This window comes from Pristis pectinata, chromosome 15, assembly GCF_009764475.1.
Source record: "Pristis pectinata isolate sPriPec2 chromosome 15, sPriPec2.1.pri, whole genome shotgun sequence".
In the NCBI taxonomy this organism is placed as follows: domain Eukaryota; kingdom Metazoa; phylum Chordata; class Chondrichthyes; order Rhinopristiformes; family Pristidae; genus Pristis; species Pristis pectinata.
The window spans coordinates 1,044,928-1,063,246 of NC_067419.1; the positions used below are offsets into that span (position 1 = coordinate 1,044,928).

The window sequence follows — 18,319 nt, forward strand, 5'->3', positions numbered from 1 at the left end:
GCATAAGAAAACATTGCTCATTCCCTTAAGGACAGTTGTGTTCATAGCTAAACCTGCCTGGTTTGTGGTTAAACCCATTTATCTATAATAATATCAGGAATCTTTAATATTGTACTTTTATTTTAGTGCAATTGTGATTATGACTGTGGTTTTATGTTCTGGATTCACATGAGATGAAGAAATCTCTGAATTGTTCAACAGGGAGCACAATACTGTCACAAGCACTATTAATTTATCAGGGAGCATATAATAGATTGCCTGACTGGATTCTCAAAAATGAAGACTATTAAATTCTCTCAGTTAACAAATGCTCTCGGTAGTCACCAGGAAAAGTCACATACCAACTCACAAACAACTTTCCCTTTCCTGACGATAACCTCCAAAATTAGAACTAGGCCCTTCAATATTGACATCAGAAGCCCTTTATACTTATTAAAACAAAATGGAACTTCCTTTTTTGAGCTCTTTGAGGTTAGATTAATGGGGGGAAAAAAAATCAAAAATGAGATTTCTGGACTTTTGTGAAGCAATTATGTCAAGGGATACAGAAATAGGCTAACAAATGGCACTGAAGTATAGATCAGTTATAATCTATTTGACTGGGAGCTGAACAACCTCCTGCATCAATTGTTCCCCAAAACAGAAAGTGTGTCCTATTTTGGATGTAATTCTTATTTGCTTACTTCATTCGAGAATAAGTTCCTAACTTAATTTCACGTTGAGAGAATCCAACCAAAAGGCATGTGGATAATTACACAGTTAACTGGATTTGCACGTCTGCAGCAGACAATATCCTCAATTTTAAAAGGCAATTCACTGTTCAGAGTAGAAGATAGGGACAGGGAAAAGGTGCTGGTAGGGCACTCATTCAAGTACTTCATTTATCTACAGTACCCCAAGTTTGAGAGAATATTTTATTGTCTTTTTTTTGACATACATTTTAATGAAAGTAAACAATATACATTTCTATCCAGGAAACAGCAAATGGACCGCTTCCCGTAAAAATCTGAAATGTCTCAATAGCTGAGGAAAACTACACCCTTACATAATGCAAGGTTTACACTGCATTTCTAATCCAGTTTAACAGATGACGGCAGAGATTGTATTCCTCAGAGGAAATAAAGTACGAGTTACATTACAAATAACATTGCTGCCTTTGTCATGTTATAGTTTGAGTAAAAATACTGTACAAGTTTAAATGTAAGCAAGGCATCAACAGGGTAGCTGTCATACACAAAAACATTTCCACAATATATATTTTGAGCACTTGAGCAATGGTTGTACCTAATACAACTGGCCTGATTGTCCATGCACCCTCAAGACAGCTTGTTTTTATCAAATTCCAAAACAGTTTCAGCAGGTGAATTTCAATTTCCCCTCAAGTCTGAGGAGCAAGGGGAACCAGAATCAGAACGTGCCTGTATACAGTCTTTCATGACATGAGAGAGGGCGTGATTACTGTCGCCAAAATGCTTTTTGTTTGTCTATTGTATCAGACTGTGGGAAGTGTGTATTGTAAACTGTAAAACTGTGCAAACTTGATTGTGGTGGTAATTTATTCATGCGTCTGTCTCATTTGTGGTAAGATGTCATGACCTGCAAAAAGAAATGAGCCCAGGTCAGTAAGTTCGACTTTTCTGGTCGGAGTACCTCGTACAATGCATCAAATCGAAGGCTCCTGTTATTGTGTGCAATACTCCCATCCATGGCAGAACATCCGACTGACCTGCTCTGCTATGCCAGTGTAGCATACAATGAAAATTAATCTAACTGAAGGTTGTGCGTTCATGTCCAGCTGCAAAGATTTGAATCCATGGTTTAGGATCACTCCAAAGCAGTAGTGAGTGAATGCTGCTTTAGCAGAGATACAAGTCTTTCAGAGGAGATGTTAACCCACCCAACCCACTGCAATTCGCCTACCACCGAAACAGGTCCACAACGGATGCCATCTCTCTGCCCCTACGCTCATCTTTGGAGCATCTGGATAACAAAGACACCTACATCAGACTACTATTTATTGACTACAGCTCCGCCTTCAATACCATGATTCCAAGCAAACTCATCTCCAAACTTCTGGATCTGGGACCTAACACCTCCCTTTGCAACTGGATCCTTGACTTCCTGACCAACAGACTGCAATCAGTCAGGATAGGCAGCAACACCTCTCCACAATTATTCTTAACACTGGTGCCCCACAAGGCTGTATCCTCAGCCTCCTGCTTTTCTCCCTATACACTCACGACCATCTGCTCTAATTCCATCAACAAATTTGCAGATGACACCACCATAGTGGGCTGAAATCTCAAATAACGATGAGGCAGAGTACAGGAAGGAGATAGAGAGCCCAGTGACATGGGGTCATGACATGAACCTTTCCCTCAATGTCAGCAAAGCAAAGTAGCTGGTCATTGACTTCAGGAAGCGGGGTGGTACACACACTGCTGTTTACATCAATGGTGCTGAGGTGCAGATGGTTGAGAGCTTCAAGCTCCTAGGTGTAAACATCACAAATAGCTTGTCCTGGTCCAACCACGTAGAGACCATGGCCCAGAAATCGCACCAGCACCTCTACTTCCTCAAGATGCTAAGGAAATTCAACATGCCCCCATTGACCCTCACCAATTCTAATAAGTGTACTAGAGAAAGCATCCTACCCAGATGCATCACGGCAACTGCTCTGCCCAGGACCACAAGAAACTGCAGAGAGTTGTGGACACAGCTCAGCACACAACAATAACCAACTTCCCCTCCACGGACTCTGCAGCAGTCAACTTAATAAAAGAACCCTCCCATCAAGTACAGTACATTCTTCTCCCCTCTCCAATCAGGCAGACAATAGAAGAACCTGAAAGCACATACCACGTACCACCAGGCTCAAGGACGGCTTCTATTCTGCTGTTGTAAGACTATTGAATGGACCTCTCTTATGACAAGATGGACTCTTGACCTCACAAACTACCTTGTCGCGGCCTTGCACCTTATTGTCTGCCTGCACTGCGCCTTCTCTGGACTATATTCTGCATTCTGTTATTGCTTTTCCCTTGTACTACCTCGATGTACTGATGTGGTGAAATGATCTGTATGAATGGCGTGTAAAACAAGAGTGTTTCACTGTACCTCAGTACATGACAATAATAAACCAAATAAACTGAGACTCCATCAAAAATGTATAAAATATCCCAAGGTATTTTTCAAGGAAGGACAGGGAGTTCTCACCAATGTCTCTACTGATAATTTCCCCTCAAGCGAACCCAAAAGATGATTTAGATCGTTATCACCTCTGCTGTACCCATATTGACTGCCATGTTTCCTGAATTACAAAAGTGTTTAGTAGCTGTACTGTTACGTATAGTTGAAGTGCTTTGTGGCATCAAGAGGTTCTAAAAGAAACAGTCTGAATGCATGGCTTTCTTTCCTACAGTCGCTTCACCCATCATTCACATATGTCAGTAGTGTACCTCTGCATCATCTTGGCTACAAGATAAAGATGCACACTTCAATCTCTTTATCAGTTTCTTCATGGAACATTAGTCAGCTTAATCTATATGACATCCTTCTGTGGTGTGTTGCTTCTACCATATCAAATTCAGCTTTTCAAAATGATCATAAATCCATCCAATTAATCAGTCTTACAGCCACGTCAAACCAAAATGACATACTGAGGCAGATTTTCCAAAGGCTTGTCGACAGTTACATACAACAATCCAGACAGTGCCAATCTGAGTCAAGCACCCAGAAAGCAGGTACATCGGCAGGAAGCTGGGTGCATGGGATTTGCCCCATTGCACACCTTCAATTCTACATCTCTGGTAATAAACTAAAATATTGCGGCTGCTGGAAATCTGCAATAAAAATTAATCGCTGGAAATATCAGTGGCTCAGGCAGCATCTGTGGAGAGAGAAACAGTTTAGTACTTCAGGCCAATGCCATTTCATGAGAAGTGGAAAATGTAGCAAACAGCCTTCTAAGTTGCAGAGAAAGGGGGAGAGAAGTGGAGAAAATATCTTAGCGTATTTTTCCTTTGCCCCTTTCCCTGCTATTTAAAAACGCTTCGGTTTCTTATTTTTCCCCAGTTCTGATGAAATCTCATTACCTAGATTATCTTTGCTGTTTCTCTCTTCACAGATGTTGCATCATCAGGTACACATTTCCAGCATTTTCAGTTTTTAATCTCATTTACTCCAATACACAAGAGCTCCATGCAGTTGCACACAACTTCCAGCACTTAACAGATTTTCTATTTGAATAGTTAACACTTTAGCTTCTTCTTATGCCTGAGCCAAATATCAATTTTTTTAAATTTGCTGCTCTCCAATACTAGGGTGCCTGTACTGTGACACTGAGCACTCCAGAGCTCAGCATTCCAGTGCTAACTTCCCATCCATGCAGTATTCATAGCCCATCTCCTGCTCCCATCAATCCTGGCTGCATCAACCTGCATCAGCACGACTGAAAAGTGGGAACATCTGTGGGGGAACTGGCTGGATAGGAATTTTTTCCTGTTTACCCACCTTTTCAGCATTATTCACTCCAATATTTAAGTTATTTAAACTTAAAGTACATTTTAAGAAACTTGCATCAGCAAAAATATCCATGAGTGCTCACCTAACTCTATCCTGATTGAAGACCCAATGTCACTCCACACCCCTCCATTACCTGTTCCACCCCACTCCCTCCTTGCTCTCAAGCACAATGGGTTATGATATACCCATTTCATAAATCCATGTTAACTCTGTCTAATCCCATTATTTTCTAATGGTCTTCTTCCCATTTCCTTAATAGATTCCAGGAGTTTCATTATAACAAAGGTTAGGCTAATTGGTCTGTAGTTACTAGTTTACTCAGAACTGTTTTAAAATCTGTAGCATTTGGGAAGGCATATCCACAACATCCATGGCCATTACTTTCAAACCCTCAGGATACAATTCATCAGGTCCTGGGACGTATTGGCTTTCAGTCCCATGTCTCCAGTATTATATTGACTTTATTATTGCAAATTTCTTTCAGCTCCACATTAACTTTGGACCTGTTGTTCTCCACTATTTCTTGGAGGTTTTCTGTGACAAGTACTTTGTGTGAGTTTATTTATGCCCCTGCCATTTCCTCATTACTATTTTCTTTGGTCTCACTCCTTTATGGATCCACATTAACTTTTGCTGATCCTTTTAGGGATCTATAAAATTTCTCATTTAAGTTTTTCTGATTACGTTACTTTAGTTTTCCCTTATCAATTTCTTCATCCTCCCTCGCTGAATTCTTACGCTTTCTCAATTGTCAGGCTTGCTCCTCTTTTTGGCAAGGTAAGTCTGATCTAATATTATCTTTAACTCCTCTTCTTTAATAAGTACCTTTTAGACTGGATTCTACCTTATAACGTAGCCAACACAAACCTCATCTTTATAGTTTGCTTTATTGGAGTTAAGACTCTAGTCTTGGAGTAAATTACTTCCAATCTTAATATAAAATCCTATGTTATGATTATGCTTCCTTCAAGTCCCCTTAAATGCAAGACTCCATAACGACCAACCCTTTGTTTCAAAAAACTAAATCTGGAAAACATGTCTTCACTAGTTGGTTCCTTAGAAAACCACCTTGTACGTGACATTAGCAATTGTCTGGAGAATGAATTAATTTTGCTTGTCTTGTCTGTCCAGATTAAAGATCTGCATGATTACTGCATGATCTTTGCTACACATACCTCTAATTTTCTGAATTTACTCCACCCTACATTTCCACAGTTATTTGGGGCCTATAGAAAACTCTTACCAATGCTGGCTGCCCCTTACCTCCAACCATAATGATGCTACCTATTGATTTGCCATGTGAAGATCATTTTTTTCCTGCTGCCTTTATTCCATCCTTTTATCAGTACTACTTCCCTTTCTATTGTGCCTTTTTTAAAGTATCCCAGAATATTTAATTCCTAACTTTCCACAATGGCTATTGGATCATACACATATCAAAATAAATGTGCTGCAGGTTTAGCTATCTTATTGTGAATGCAGTGTGCATTCAGATGTCTTTTTTTAAAACACTTCCCCAACTCTGAATATAATCAGGAGGTTTTCTTATGTTTATATGCTGTTCTTGATGCATGTCATCATTCCCCATATTGTTCTCCTGCATTATCGTCTTGTCCTTTCTTTTTCAATTTTCTCTCACTTGAATTAACCCCACACCACCATTTAGTTTAAACTTATTCATAGTCCTCGTTGGTCATTTCACCCTAGTTGAAGTGAAACCATCCCAAAGGAACAGTAACCTCTTTCCCCAACAGTACTACCCAAGCCTCACAAACTGAAACCCACTTCACCCATACCAAGCTTTGGACCACACATTCAACTGTCTAATCAAACTGACTTTGCTTATTTGCATATGCCTCAGGTAGTAATTCAGAAATTCCCACCTTTGCAATTTTTTTTTTTAAATTTGGGTCCCAGTCACTCGATCCTTCATGGACCATGACAGAACATTTTCAAAAAGCAGCTGAACTCAGATTTTTCAAAACTGTAATATCTGACTGGATGCATGGAATCCATTTTCTGCATCATTTGATGGTCATAGACATTGCAGGAACTTAACAGCCAGCGATCTTGCGGGCAGCCTCATGTTAAGGCCATTCAGGGGTGCAGCGACCATATCAGGAAGGCCCCATGTAGTGCAGGGCCACATTGATCAACTAGAAGACAGCCTTCTGTCAGACCGAGGACATTGCTGGAACAAGCCATGTGGTCCAGGATCTTGCTGGTCATCAGAAGATCTGGTTCAGTATTATGCATAGATACAGAAATGAAGAGTGCTTAGTTATTTATTAGTTTCAAAACTTTTGCTTCCTAGTCAGTACCATAGATTAACACAGAAAGAGTTCAAGATGAATATGAGCAATGGAAACCTTCAGTTAGTTACCAAAGATTTCCGACACCTGAAATCAAGGCGACACTGCTGTTTATCACAAGGCCCTGGTAGCACTACACATTATTTGTTCACTAGATGCATGCAGTAGTCAAAGCAAAGAAAATCGTACAGCAGATGTTTCAGTGGAAAAGGATATTTTGATTGGATGAGGTAGAATAAATGGAATGAAGAAAATGTAGAGGTAAACGTGCAGAAAATACGTGCTCGTTTCTATAGAATAAATTCGACATAAAATTCAGTAGCTGAGTGAATCTAAGCATTAACCAGGTACAATGTGCTGATCTACTGCTGAAATGAAGCCATATCAGTACTGCAAACTTGAAGCCATTTTTTTTTGTAGTGTGACAGAGAAAAAAAGTCAAGCAATGAAACAATGGAATAAAAACAAAGTGGTGGAAATACTCAGCAGGCAAGGCTGCACCTTCAGCATTGTCTGCTCTTACTTCTGCCTTCCAGCATTTTGAAGTAAAATATGGATTTAACACTGTTGTCAGACCTACAAAAAGCAGTAAACTGAAAATAGTCTTGCAAGGAAATCACAGCCTAGTAGATTTTTACTTTAATTTCACAGCACTCAGCATCACAACTTAGAAAACTGACTTAAATCAGAACTGATTATAGAATTTGGTAAATATCAGACTCCAATGGAAATAATGAAGCTTATTAATGAACTATTGGCCCTGCCAGGGAACAAGACTGTTTTTCATGATTTACAGTCAATAACAGATATTCTAAAATTGATGAGGATGATTGTTCATTGAAATTACATCAGATTTTTGTGATAACAGGAAGTGTTGGGTCTCTTACTATATAAATTCTGTTCAAGTGCTTCTTGTGCCTTTTTTCCCCATCAACTAAATATCAATCTGAAATTGTCATCTGAACATTTAAAGTTCAGTCTGGTTAACAAAATTAACTACATGCAGCATCATGCCCCTAAACTAATGCGCTTTATAGCACAACTGCATATTCTAAAATAAAATCAAAAAGTACTGAAATCAGTAGGTCCAGCAGCATCTGAAGAGAAAAAGGTAATATGTCAATGGCCTTTTAATTCACCCTACCTTTGTCTCTGGATACTACATTTTCTGTTGTTTTAGTTTTAGAAAGTAGTTGTAATTTTCAAATTTAATGTTATTTTTTTTTAAACAAACAGAAATTGAAGCTCAGGGTCCAGTCTGATCAGTATGGAAGCGTTATATCAATGGCACAACTAAACAGATGGAAATCACAGATATAAAAGTCCTTTTCTCTTTGCCCAGCACTCAAAGCCACACCTAAATTTCTATTCTTCCTGTCCAATAAATATCAAGCTGCCTTTTTTCACTGTACAGGGAGAGAAGGGATTGCTCCATTGTTTAATTTTTTTCTCCTTTCCCTTTAAACATCTTTACACCTCTCATGCTTCAGCTATATAGGAATTCAACCTCAAACATCAAGCTAAAACAGGATTTACATTGCTTATTTAGTGTAGCGGCTGGCGTAAAGCTTTACAGTGCCAGCAACCCGGGCTCAATTCTGGCCACTGTCTGTAAGGAGTTGGTACGTTCTCCCCGTGTCTGCGTGGGTTTCCTCCGGGTGCTCCGGTTTCCTCCCACATTCCAAAGACATACAGGTTAGGAAGTTGTGGGCATGCTATGTTGGTGCTGGAAGTGTAGTGACACTTGCGGGCTGCCCCAGAACATGCTACACAGAAGATGCATTTCACTGTGTGTTTCGATGTACATGTAACTAATATATATCATATCTTATTTGCTGCTTTATCAAGTTTGAATCTGAGAACATGGGATAGCTAAGAACAGTCCTAAGATGACTTTTTTTTAAAAAAAAGCTGCAGATACTGGAAATCTGAAATAAAAGCAGAAAGTACTAGAAACAGTCAGTGGGTTTAGCTGCATCTGCAGAAAGGGAAACAAGAACTGACTTTTCAGGTCAAAGGCACCTTATCAAAACTGACGAAGGGTCTCCAATCTGAAAAGTTAACTCTTTCTCTTTACATATAGCCTAATTTGCGTTGTGTTTCCAGCATTTTCTGTGTTTTAGTTGTAAGACGAGACATTCCCAGTGGTTCAATTGTAATTCAGGCCACCAAGTTCTATTGGTCACATGTTCAAATAACTACAAACTTGGATTTAAGCAAATGTCCCTTCATGAGTGACAAGACACTTCTGGACACTTCAGGAGACCAAGGATATGGACATGTTCCCTGAAAAGCAGTACCACTTGTCCCTGGACAATTTATTTTATGCAACTCGATTCCATTTGGCTTGAAAAATGAATCTGCTCTCCGTTGAAAAGGTTGCTATACTTTCACTCAACTTTGGAAACTGCTTTCAAAAAGCATGACTCATCCCACCATCAATTCAATAACTATCACATATAAATATTCATTTCAATCACACTTCATGAATGACAATGGTTTCATCAAGTTAATGAGACCAAATAAGAAACTGAATCTTGCTGGCAATCAGATCAACCCACACAACTAAGCCATAAGAAGCAAGTTCCACCAATCTACCACATAATTGTCTCCCACTGCCAAAATCCTAAATTGTTTGAAACAGATTCGACTAGTTTCCATTCATTCCCAGCGTTTAAGAAACGCGTGAACAAATTGCAAAATACTTTCCACACAAAAGTTGGATTGCTTCACCAACAGATTCACCAACAGCTAAAATTTACATCTCTAACAAACTAAAATCTTCCAAGGCATATCACAGGAGTGTTAAAGTTTGACAGAGCACAGGAAGAGAGGTTAGGATAAGCTGACCATAAGCTTCAAAGAGATAGACTGAAGTCAATGAAGGGCAGGTAGGTAAAAGGTAAGCTATCAAGCAATGATGGCAACTTCAACATTGATACAGAAGTACAGCCATCATTCTAGCAGACCATATCAATGGAGATATTCCACCTTTAAGAACACTCAAATCAATCCACAATATATCACAGGCTCAAATTGAGGAAGTGGGACTAAAGGCATAACCTTAAACTAGTACAAAAGAGCCATCAACAATAAATTATACCTAAACCTACCCTCGATTAAACCACAGAGAAGCTCACTAATTTCGCTATGCAACTAGTAGATTTTAATTATTTAGCCCAAATTCTTCAAAGTTAATAATCCAGCAGATATGAGCACTTCATATCCACCAATGAAAAGCATCACAACCTATGGGAATTGCTTTAATTCTACTGATAACTAGAGAGCACAGATATAAACATTGAAAATCAGAACAATGTTCTCAAAATTTGGATTTGTATGCTATTATTTGATTTTTGAAGTTCCCTTCTTGAAGAAAATCCAAGATGGGCACCCTCCACCTGATTAAGGCATTTGTATCCTTCCACAACAGAAGCAGAGAAGTCCGCAATAGACCTTCTAGTTCTAGATTAGATCATGGATAAGCAGCTTTTCATCTTTTGTGAATGATTATATAGAAATCTTGATCATGGAATTCCAGCTCTGATGAAGCAACAAGAGCTGGAAAGGGGAAGGGGAAAGGGCCTTTCTAGTGCACGTTCCATAGAGAAATTTAAATGGGATGTAGAAATAGCCCATGGGCCAGATGATTGGCAGGGAAGAAAAAAAAACAGATGGAGAAAAGACCACTCATGGTATTTGCTCATTCTTTATATTTCCTCCATCTTCATAACTACCAAGCTGGACACATTTGGATATACTGTAAAGATCAAGTTCCAGTGCACATCCTCTGCAGGACCTAGCCCATTTAAAAAAAGTAAAACTAATGCCTTCAACCTTGGTCACCATACTGTGTTACTTTTGGAAGTTCAGATGAAAATGGTGGTTAGGGTAGGCTGAAAAATGGTTTAGGAATGAGCAAAAGATGCCAATAATATTACAAGTAACAGGTTTGGCATTATAACCCATTTAGTACAAATGTAAACTTCAAGCTTCTTTGAAGGTGAAGACTGAGGAATGTATCCTCACCCCAGCAAGATAGGACGACCTTAAATGAATCTAAAAGACTGATCATTGGCAATAATACTCCTATGGAACACAGCTCCTTTCTCTGCAAGCATATCAACTCATTCCATCTACGCAAGTAAACTATTTGAAAATGAGTGCCCATTTTCCTATTCACTCTTTGCAGTATTCACAATAGATCAACAAATTCTTCACAAATACAATAGGTGTCATTTCATACACCAGATTAGAGCACCACCATCTTGCTAGGAGGTAAGAGTCTGACCATGACTAATAATGAACCCAAGTAATACAGCATGGAAAACAGGCCCTTTGGCCCAACTCATCCACACCAACCAAGCAGCTCACCTAAACTAGTCCCATTTGCCCATATCCTTCTAAACCTTTCCTATCCATGCACTTATCCAAAAGTCTTCAGTATTTTAAAAAAAATTACCTGTTTAGAATAACGTTAAGGACTGCAGGAAAAGCTGTTCATAATCTTTAACTAACATCCAGAATCAATTATTCCAAATGTGGAACTAAGATTGCTACCATAAATAAAAATGGTCCATTTAGTCCAGATTAAATTTCCTCCATGGATGATTGGATAGAGGAGGGACAGGAAGGAAGTCCTTCTTCTCCACAGGAAAGATGCACACTGTGGGATCATTGAAAGGGAACAAGCCTAAATATCCATAGAGAAATGTTCCCAGGACCATTTCTTCCTCCCCCATCTATGGGGAAGCATTCCATAAACCCATCCTTCTGCATGTCACATCCTTAAAAATGCACCTAGACTCCCCTGCTGGTGCTTTCCACAGATGGCCAATTCTAAAGACAATATCTGATTGAGGGCTAACATCTGTTCCTACTTAAAAACAGGCAAAGTTATTTGGTTGGAAGTTGAGAATTGTCAACGTGAGAAGCACATTAAAATATGACTTCAGCTGCAAGTCACAATACTCAACCACATTCTGCCAAGTTTAGTGCCCTTCCAATGGCACTTGTACCTGCAATCCCAACTACTCCAGTGTTGTGGGGAATTACTAATTGTTTCAAATGGATAATTTCATGCTCTGGCAAGTTATGCCTAGGTTTACAAGTTAGATTTGAGTACCAAATGCCACCTTTCTCACTCATGATCAGATCTGGGGTGTTCTGCCTTTTCTTGGTTTGTATGGTGCATAGAAATGCTAGCTAAAAAGTGACAGATGGGTGCAGGAGTTGAGAAAGAACATTTCAAATGCAAGTGTTTGTCATAAATCTAGGAAGATTAGTTTTCAAAGTCAAAACCTAGTTTTCTAGGAAAATGACCAGTTAAACCATAATCAAAATAATTTGTGTCATCAGATTCAGTATAAATTCTGATTTTGCATGTGCATTTTTGACTGGAGGGCAGGGGGGAAGAAGGGGAATTGATGCACTTTGTTTAGAAACTCCACTCTTCAGTGATATGGTAAAGATACCATTGCCATTGATGGGCCCCAGGGAAAAATTAGAACAATATTCAATATGCTAAAAGGGCAAATAGTCAAGACAGTTTATATCTTTAGAAATGCATATTGCTCTGGACTTTTGCTTAGTGATGCTTTAATTGTTGAAAAGCTTCACACTGCAGAATTTAATTCTGCAATCCTTCATACTCAAAGTGCAGCAACAATACTGTCCATTCAAAAACACCAATCCATCAACAGTGCAGAATATATCTTTATTGAGGCACCAGGAGGCATTGTAAATAGCAGGATCTCTCGCAAAGGAAATCTATCCATTCAATGTCACATAAATTGTCTCAGACCAACATGTGCAAGACACAACATTCTGTAACAAAATATATTTGCAGCTCTACTAGCAAGGCATCACAGGTTAAAGTGCCCAGTCAGTGCAAACCAAAACCCCAGAAAACCACTGTGACATTTTAACAAGTCATCCCTGGCAACTCACTTCAAATTGTGACCTTAAGTTACAGAGATCAGAGTGCAAAGCATTTTAGCTATTAGAGCACATTTCAGTCCTGATACAAGAGGTATCCAGAGAAGGTAGAATACTTCCAGCTGCTACCGTAGATGGCACCTCTATGCAATCGCAGCCAGATTTGATCTCCTTGGAAAAGCTGCAGAACAGCATGGTTGCTGGCAGTCTCATGATCAGGGGCACCATCATTGGCATAAGCAGAGCATAGGACTTCTTCATTCTTCATCAGATTTACATACAGAGGAACATTCACAGCCAGCTTCAGCATGTGAAAGATGAAGACATAAGTGCCATTCACAGGGCAGGTAAATCGCCCCAATTGGAAATCAAATGTTTCTCCAAGGTTATTGAGCAGAAGATCAAAGATAATGGGCTGGTCCAGGGATCCAGGGGTAAAGTTAGAGGTCCTTGCAGTAGAGAAGGCCACTCTCATCTGCTGAGGGAGAGGATAGACATGCACTGGCAAAAGGGTGGCAGCTTGGCTGGTCACTGGCATATCCACTGGTGTAATGCTTCGCGAATCTCCTTGGCCAGAATCCCCACTGTTGAAGTGCTCATTGTCCCGCTCTGGACTGCTCACTTGAGATGAATCGCTCCAGCCAGCTGTCGAGTAATTAAGACCTGTTTGGGTTGAGAAATCTTCCACTCTGCTCAAAGTAATATCACATTTTCTAATCTATACAATTAATCCAAAATTCTTACCCATATTCCCAACTCCAAAATCAAACCACACGACTACACACATAATTCAAGAGGGTTTTAGAAACTAGTTTTTGGCAAATGTTTAAGCAACAAAGCTCTGAAGAACTGACATTGAAGGTATGTAGCACAAAAAACTTGTCCCTGTGCTGCACAAATGTGAACTTGATAATTAACCAATTTTAAATTGTATCAATTAACAAAAGTCTGCATTACTGGGAAGGGATTAAGGTCAGTAGCACTCAATTAGCATAGACAAGATGGGCCAAATACCCTCCTATATTTAAATTTAGGATTCTTATTTGTATTATGTGATTCAAAGGATGTGATAAACCAAAACAATGGGATACTTGTGGTCAATCTGTATAATAAGGCTTTATAGTGGCATCAGAATCAAAATCAGACATCAATAACTAATGACCAACTGTTTGTAATGAGGCTGTGCCCCAAGGACCCATTCTTTAGTTAACCAGATGGTTATGTCACTTTTTAAAATTGTATTTGTACCCCCATAACATCCTTTAGTTTGGAAGACCATAACCCGTGCTTGAAATGTAACAGCATAGCTATAACAAAACAGTACAATATGCCAAAAAGATGCCTTGTACACAACTAGACATTTTAGAAGTCTACATTCCCTCACGACTTCACTATCCAATAGCTTGGGTGATGGGTCTAAAAAGTGAGGGGAATTAGTTACTTGGATTGAAATATAGCCTGTCCTCGTGCTTCAACAAACACTGGTGTATGCACAGGTAAGTATAGAATTGACTGAAGGGCTTGCAAGGGAATGCTGCTTCCACGTCAAGGTCTGGAACAACGAGATCAAGATTGAAATCCTTTCCTAGGAAGGAAAAAGTGCAGTACAGGCACTTTACAAATACAAATTCTTCAGCATCAACAGAAATCATGATTGAGCAGTTCATGTACATTTCTAGAAGACAACATATTGATAGGAAGTCTCTAGTACCAGTGAACCATCCATTTGATAATTACTAGTTTCTTTCACTCAGTCCCTTCCAAAACAAGGGTGTTTAAATCAATCTGTTGCATCCTTCTACTATTCATGCACATTATGTAATCCTCTGAAGCAACCTTCACTGATCATCTGTGTGCATTAGAAGATCATGGTTTGCATCCTCAAGAATCTGATAATTCTGCACCCATCCCTTCATTGAAAAGGAAACACCAGATGGGCCAAATCACACTAGATGGTGGTATAACAAATTTTGAATGGACAGACAAGCTTCACTTTGAAGTGCAAGAGATTCTAATATTCATGACCGAAAGAAAATTTATGAACTCCAGATTTTGAATTCAGTCTTGATCAGAGCTCATTATTAATGAGACAAAATGCAAGGTTAGTACACAATAATGTTGGTTTGGTATTAAGGGAAGCAAGGTTGGTTGCTTGAAGCAGGTTGAATGTACAGGGCAGTATTTAAGATTAAGATGTATTTCAAACAATGGACTGTGATTACTTTATGTTGCAAGGGATATTCCAACTGCATCTACCCCAAAAAGCTCAAATCTAACCTACACTTGAATACAATCCTGTTCACCTTCTGGTGTTGTAATACAAATGTAGCTCAAATTTTAGGTTAACAGAAGACAGTGCAGTATAACAGGAGCACATGGCTGTTTTGAAAAACATTTCAACTCATGTATACACAAACTGTGGCCATCAGGTCAAGTTATTAGCCACTGTTCCAAACAAAAAATCCAGTAACTGCTTACAAGGATTTACTGAGAAGGCATCTTCCTTCAACTGAAAACACCAGTCAAATTTGACTGCTTTGCCAAATCCCAACTACAAAGCAGCACGGTACAATAGCAGCACGGTAGCAGTTAGCACGATGCTATTACAGTGCTAGTGATCGGGGTTCGATTCCAGCTGTCTGTAAGGAGCTTGTATGTTCTCCTGTGTCTGTGTGGGTTTCCTCCAGGTGCTCCGGTTTCCACCCACATTGCAAAGACGTACAGGTAGGTTAATTTGGGTTTAAAAATGGGCAGTGTGGACTTGTTGGGCCAGAAGGGCCTGTTACCACGCTGTAAATAAATTTTTTTTAAAAAATTTAGAAGTTGCACTTTTGCATTGGGAATTAGGGTGGGAAGAAGGTGGAGATGCAGAAACTTTTGCACCCAAGAGTGTTGATAGAAAATTACAAATGGAAATTTTGCATTCTGCAAATAGAGTCAAATCTACTGTATGGACTTCTGTGGATTGCCAAATTAGAATGGCAGGCTTATAAATTCCCCTTGTAACAAGATAATGGATATTTACAATAATCCAAAAGACATTTGTTTCCTATCCTCAGTCATGAAAACAGTAAGTTACAAGAGGGAATAAAAAAAAATCAATAGTTCAAGTGTCTACGTTCGGAAGCTATGGGCACTTAGGAAGAAAGGCCACAGTAGCACAGCCACTGATGCAGAGGCTTGGTTCAATACTTACCTCAGGTGCTGTCTGAGGACTGTGCATGTTCTCCCCATGACCACATGGGTATCCTTCCACATCCCAGATATGAGTTAGTAGGTTAATTAGCCATTGTAAATTGCTCTTAGTGTATAGGTGAGTGGTAGAATCTGTGGGGAGTTTGAGAATGTGGGGAGAATAAAAATTGAGATTAATGTAGTATTAGTGTGAAATGGGTGGTTGATGGTCACTGTTGACTCTATGGGAGCATTTCCATCCTGCATCCCACCATTGGAGCCACTTTGATGCTGTCACTGGACCATAACCTGTCGTCCACTTGGCAGCTAGTGTGCAATGCCCACCCCATTGTTTAAAGAACAAACAAAGTCATCTTCCCCTCAACTGGAGTGGAGGTTACCCTCCACCTCAAGCAGCTTCTGAAGCAGCAGCGGAAGTCATTCAGGCATTTCACTTGCTCAGTTCCAGAGACGGGCCAAAGAGGAATTCCCTGGTACTGATGACATGATTAGTCCTGGATTTGCAATCAGGTTCTGGCAGGAATGAGTTGTAGACAGCAAGCTGCTAGTAATATGCATCTTGTAATGCAGAATGAAAGCTTGCAATTGGTTTTCAGCACCCCAGAAGTAGAATTTCATTATTACAAATTCTGGTGTTTGTGGCTGATGTTGGGGGCAGAGGGGTAAAGAGATCAAAATCAATCCAGAAAGTGACTTGAGTAGGACCTTAAGTTGCAGAAACGACTCCAGTTGGTTTCAAGATAGACAAAGCATTGAAGTTGCACCAACTCTGGAAGAAATAGCTGCCAATACACCCGATTTGTTGACAAGTCAATAACTTGGTATGCCCAAGGTGGAGACAATACCCAAGACTGAAAGCATTCCAATACTGCTTTCATAAAGCCCTTCAAGCAAAGCAAAAGAATACAAGATTGGAATAGGCCACCTGGCCCATAAAGTCTGCCCCCACATTCAATATCATGGCTGGCATATTCCAGACAAACTCCTGTGCCAGATCCCTACAGCCCTCAATCCCTTGATCATGTAAAAATCTACCTCTTCTTGAAATACTCAAGGTTCTAGCTTCCACAGCTCCCCACTATATTTAATACCAACCCACTTATTTTGGGACTATGTTCCCTTGTTTGAGATTCCTCAATGTTTTCATTAGTAATCTACCCCATCGTGCCCCCTTTGGATTTCAATTAAGATCACCCCTCATTTTAAGCTTCAAACAGTAAAACTAATGTTCATGGCAGAGACACTTGTCTGAAATCTGCACCAAATTTTGAAACATTCAGGAATTTGAACTCTATTTAGATCTTTTAATGGGGTTACTTCTGCAGAACTAATGAGTATGCATGCCAGTATCTTGCTTGGTTTGGTATAGTTATTCTACTTCAAGCTACCATTCATGCTCCCATTTAAACTAAAACCTCACTGATACAACCCACTTTAGGATTTAATACAATAAATGGGAACTTAAACAGTCCATTTCTACTTTTATATCAGGAACATGAAGCATATCCATTTAAAGTCAAGTCTAACTAGATCAGCAAATCTTAAATTCTCCATCTCTGCACTATCAAAATATTTAGTCTCTATGGTAGATAGAATAGGATCCATAAACTAAACCAACATCTTGATTTAAGTGTTGATTCTAGAGTTGATAGATCTTTAGATGAAGCAGCTTGATCTGCCATTCCCAAAAAGCCGTGCACCTCAAGTCAGCAATGCAGCTCATGGAAGCAGAAGTAATTTGTACTGCAGTGTGCTTTGATATCATGTACCTGCTCATTTAGGATTAGATGCACAACATCCAGCCAAAAATAATGGAGGAAAGAAATGAGGATGTAGCAAGTCCAAAAAAGGAACAAAGGTAATAAATACTCTACTTTTGGAAGACTGCATTAGCAAATTTATAGCTTTTAGACACAAGTTGCTAAGAATGTGGTTCTAAGCTTTGTCCCAGATAAAGATGTTATTAGGTAATTACCTCCTCTCATGGTCCCACGAGGCCCAATGCCTGCACCACGTTTGTAGTTCTGCTGGTAACCAGATTCCTGTGAAATGGAAATGACACTTGTTCAAGATGCACATGAATCAAGCCATCCATTTATGGTGCAGATTGGGCCAGATTAGATAGCAATTGAAGAATCTGTCCAACTATATTAATTTGAATCTTTTACACTATAGCCTACATTAAACAGCAAACTTGCATTTATAACAGTGCAATTGCAACAACATTTAGTGATACCAAAATCTGATGAGCCACAGAGAGATGTTAATGGTTGCTTGATCAAAAGGTAAATCCACATCATATAGAACTGAATGATATCGTGACATTGCTGTTTTAAGAAAAAACCCAAACT

General features: G+C 39.4%; 1 protein-coding gene across 22 annotated transcripts in view; it reads right to left on the reverse strand.

Moving 5' to 3' along the window:
• The window catches only part of caprin2 (caprin family member 2), a 51,075-nt gene that overhangs the window by 125 nt on the left and 32,631 nt on the right, over window positions 1-18,319 (reverse strand). For 6 of the 22 annotated variants that reach the window (XM_052029884.1, XM_052029880.1, XM_052029876.1 and 3 more), the window contains 2 exons: window positions 17,944-18,010; window positions 12,534-13,418 (listed from right to left, as the gene is read on the reverse strand). In XM_052029884.1, coding sequence (XP_051885844.1) covers window positions 12,850-13,418; window positions 17,944-18,010 — 636 coding nt within the window. In that variant the 3' untranslated portion in view covers window positions 12,534-12,849. Of the gene's footprint in view, window positions 1-903; window positions 1,597-12,532; window positions 14,359-17,943; window positions 18,011-18,319 lie in introns of those variants that run through there. The other 16 variants (XM_052029872.1, XM_052029869.1, XM_052029879.1 and 13 more) reach the window with 7 other exon arrangements.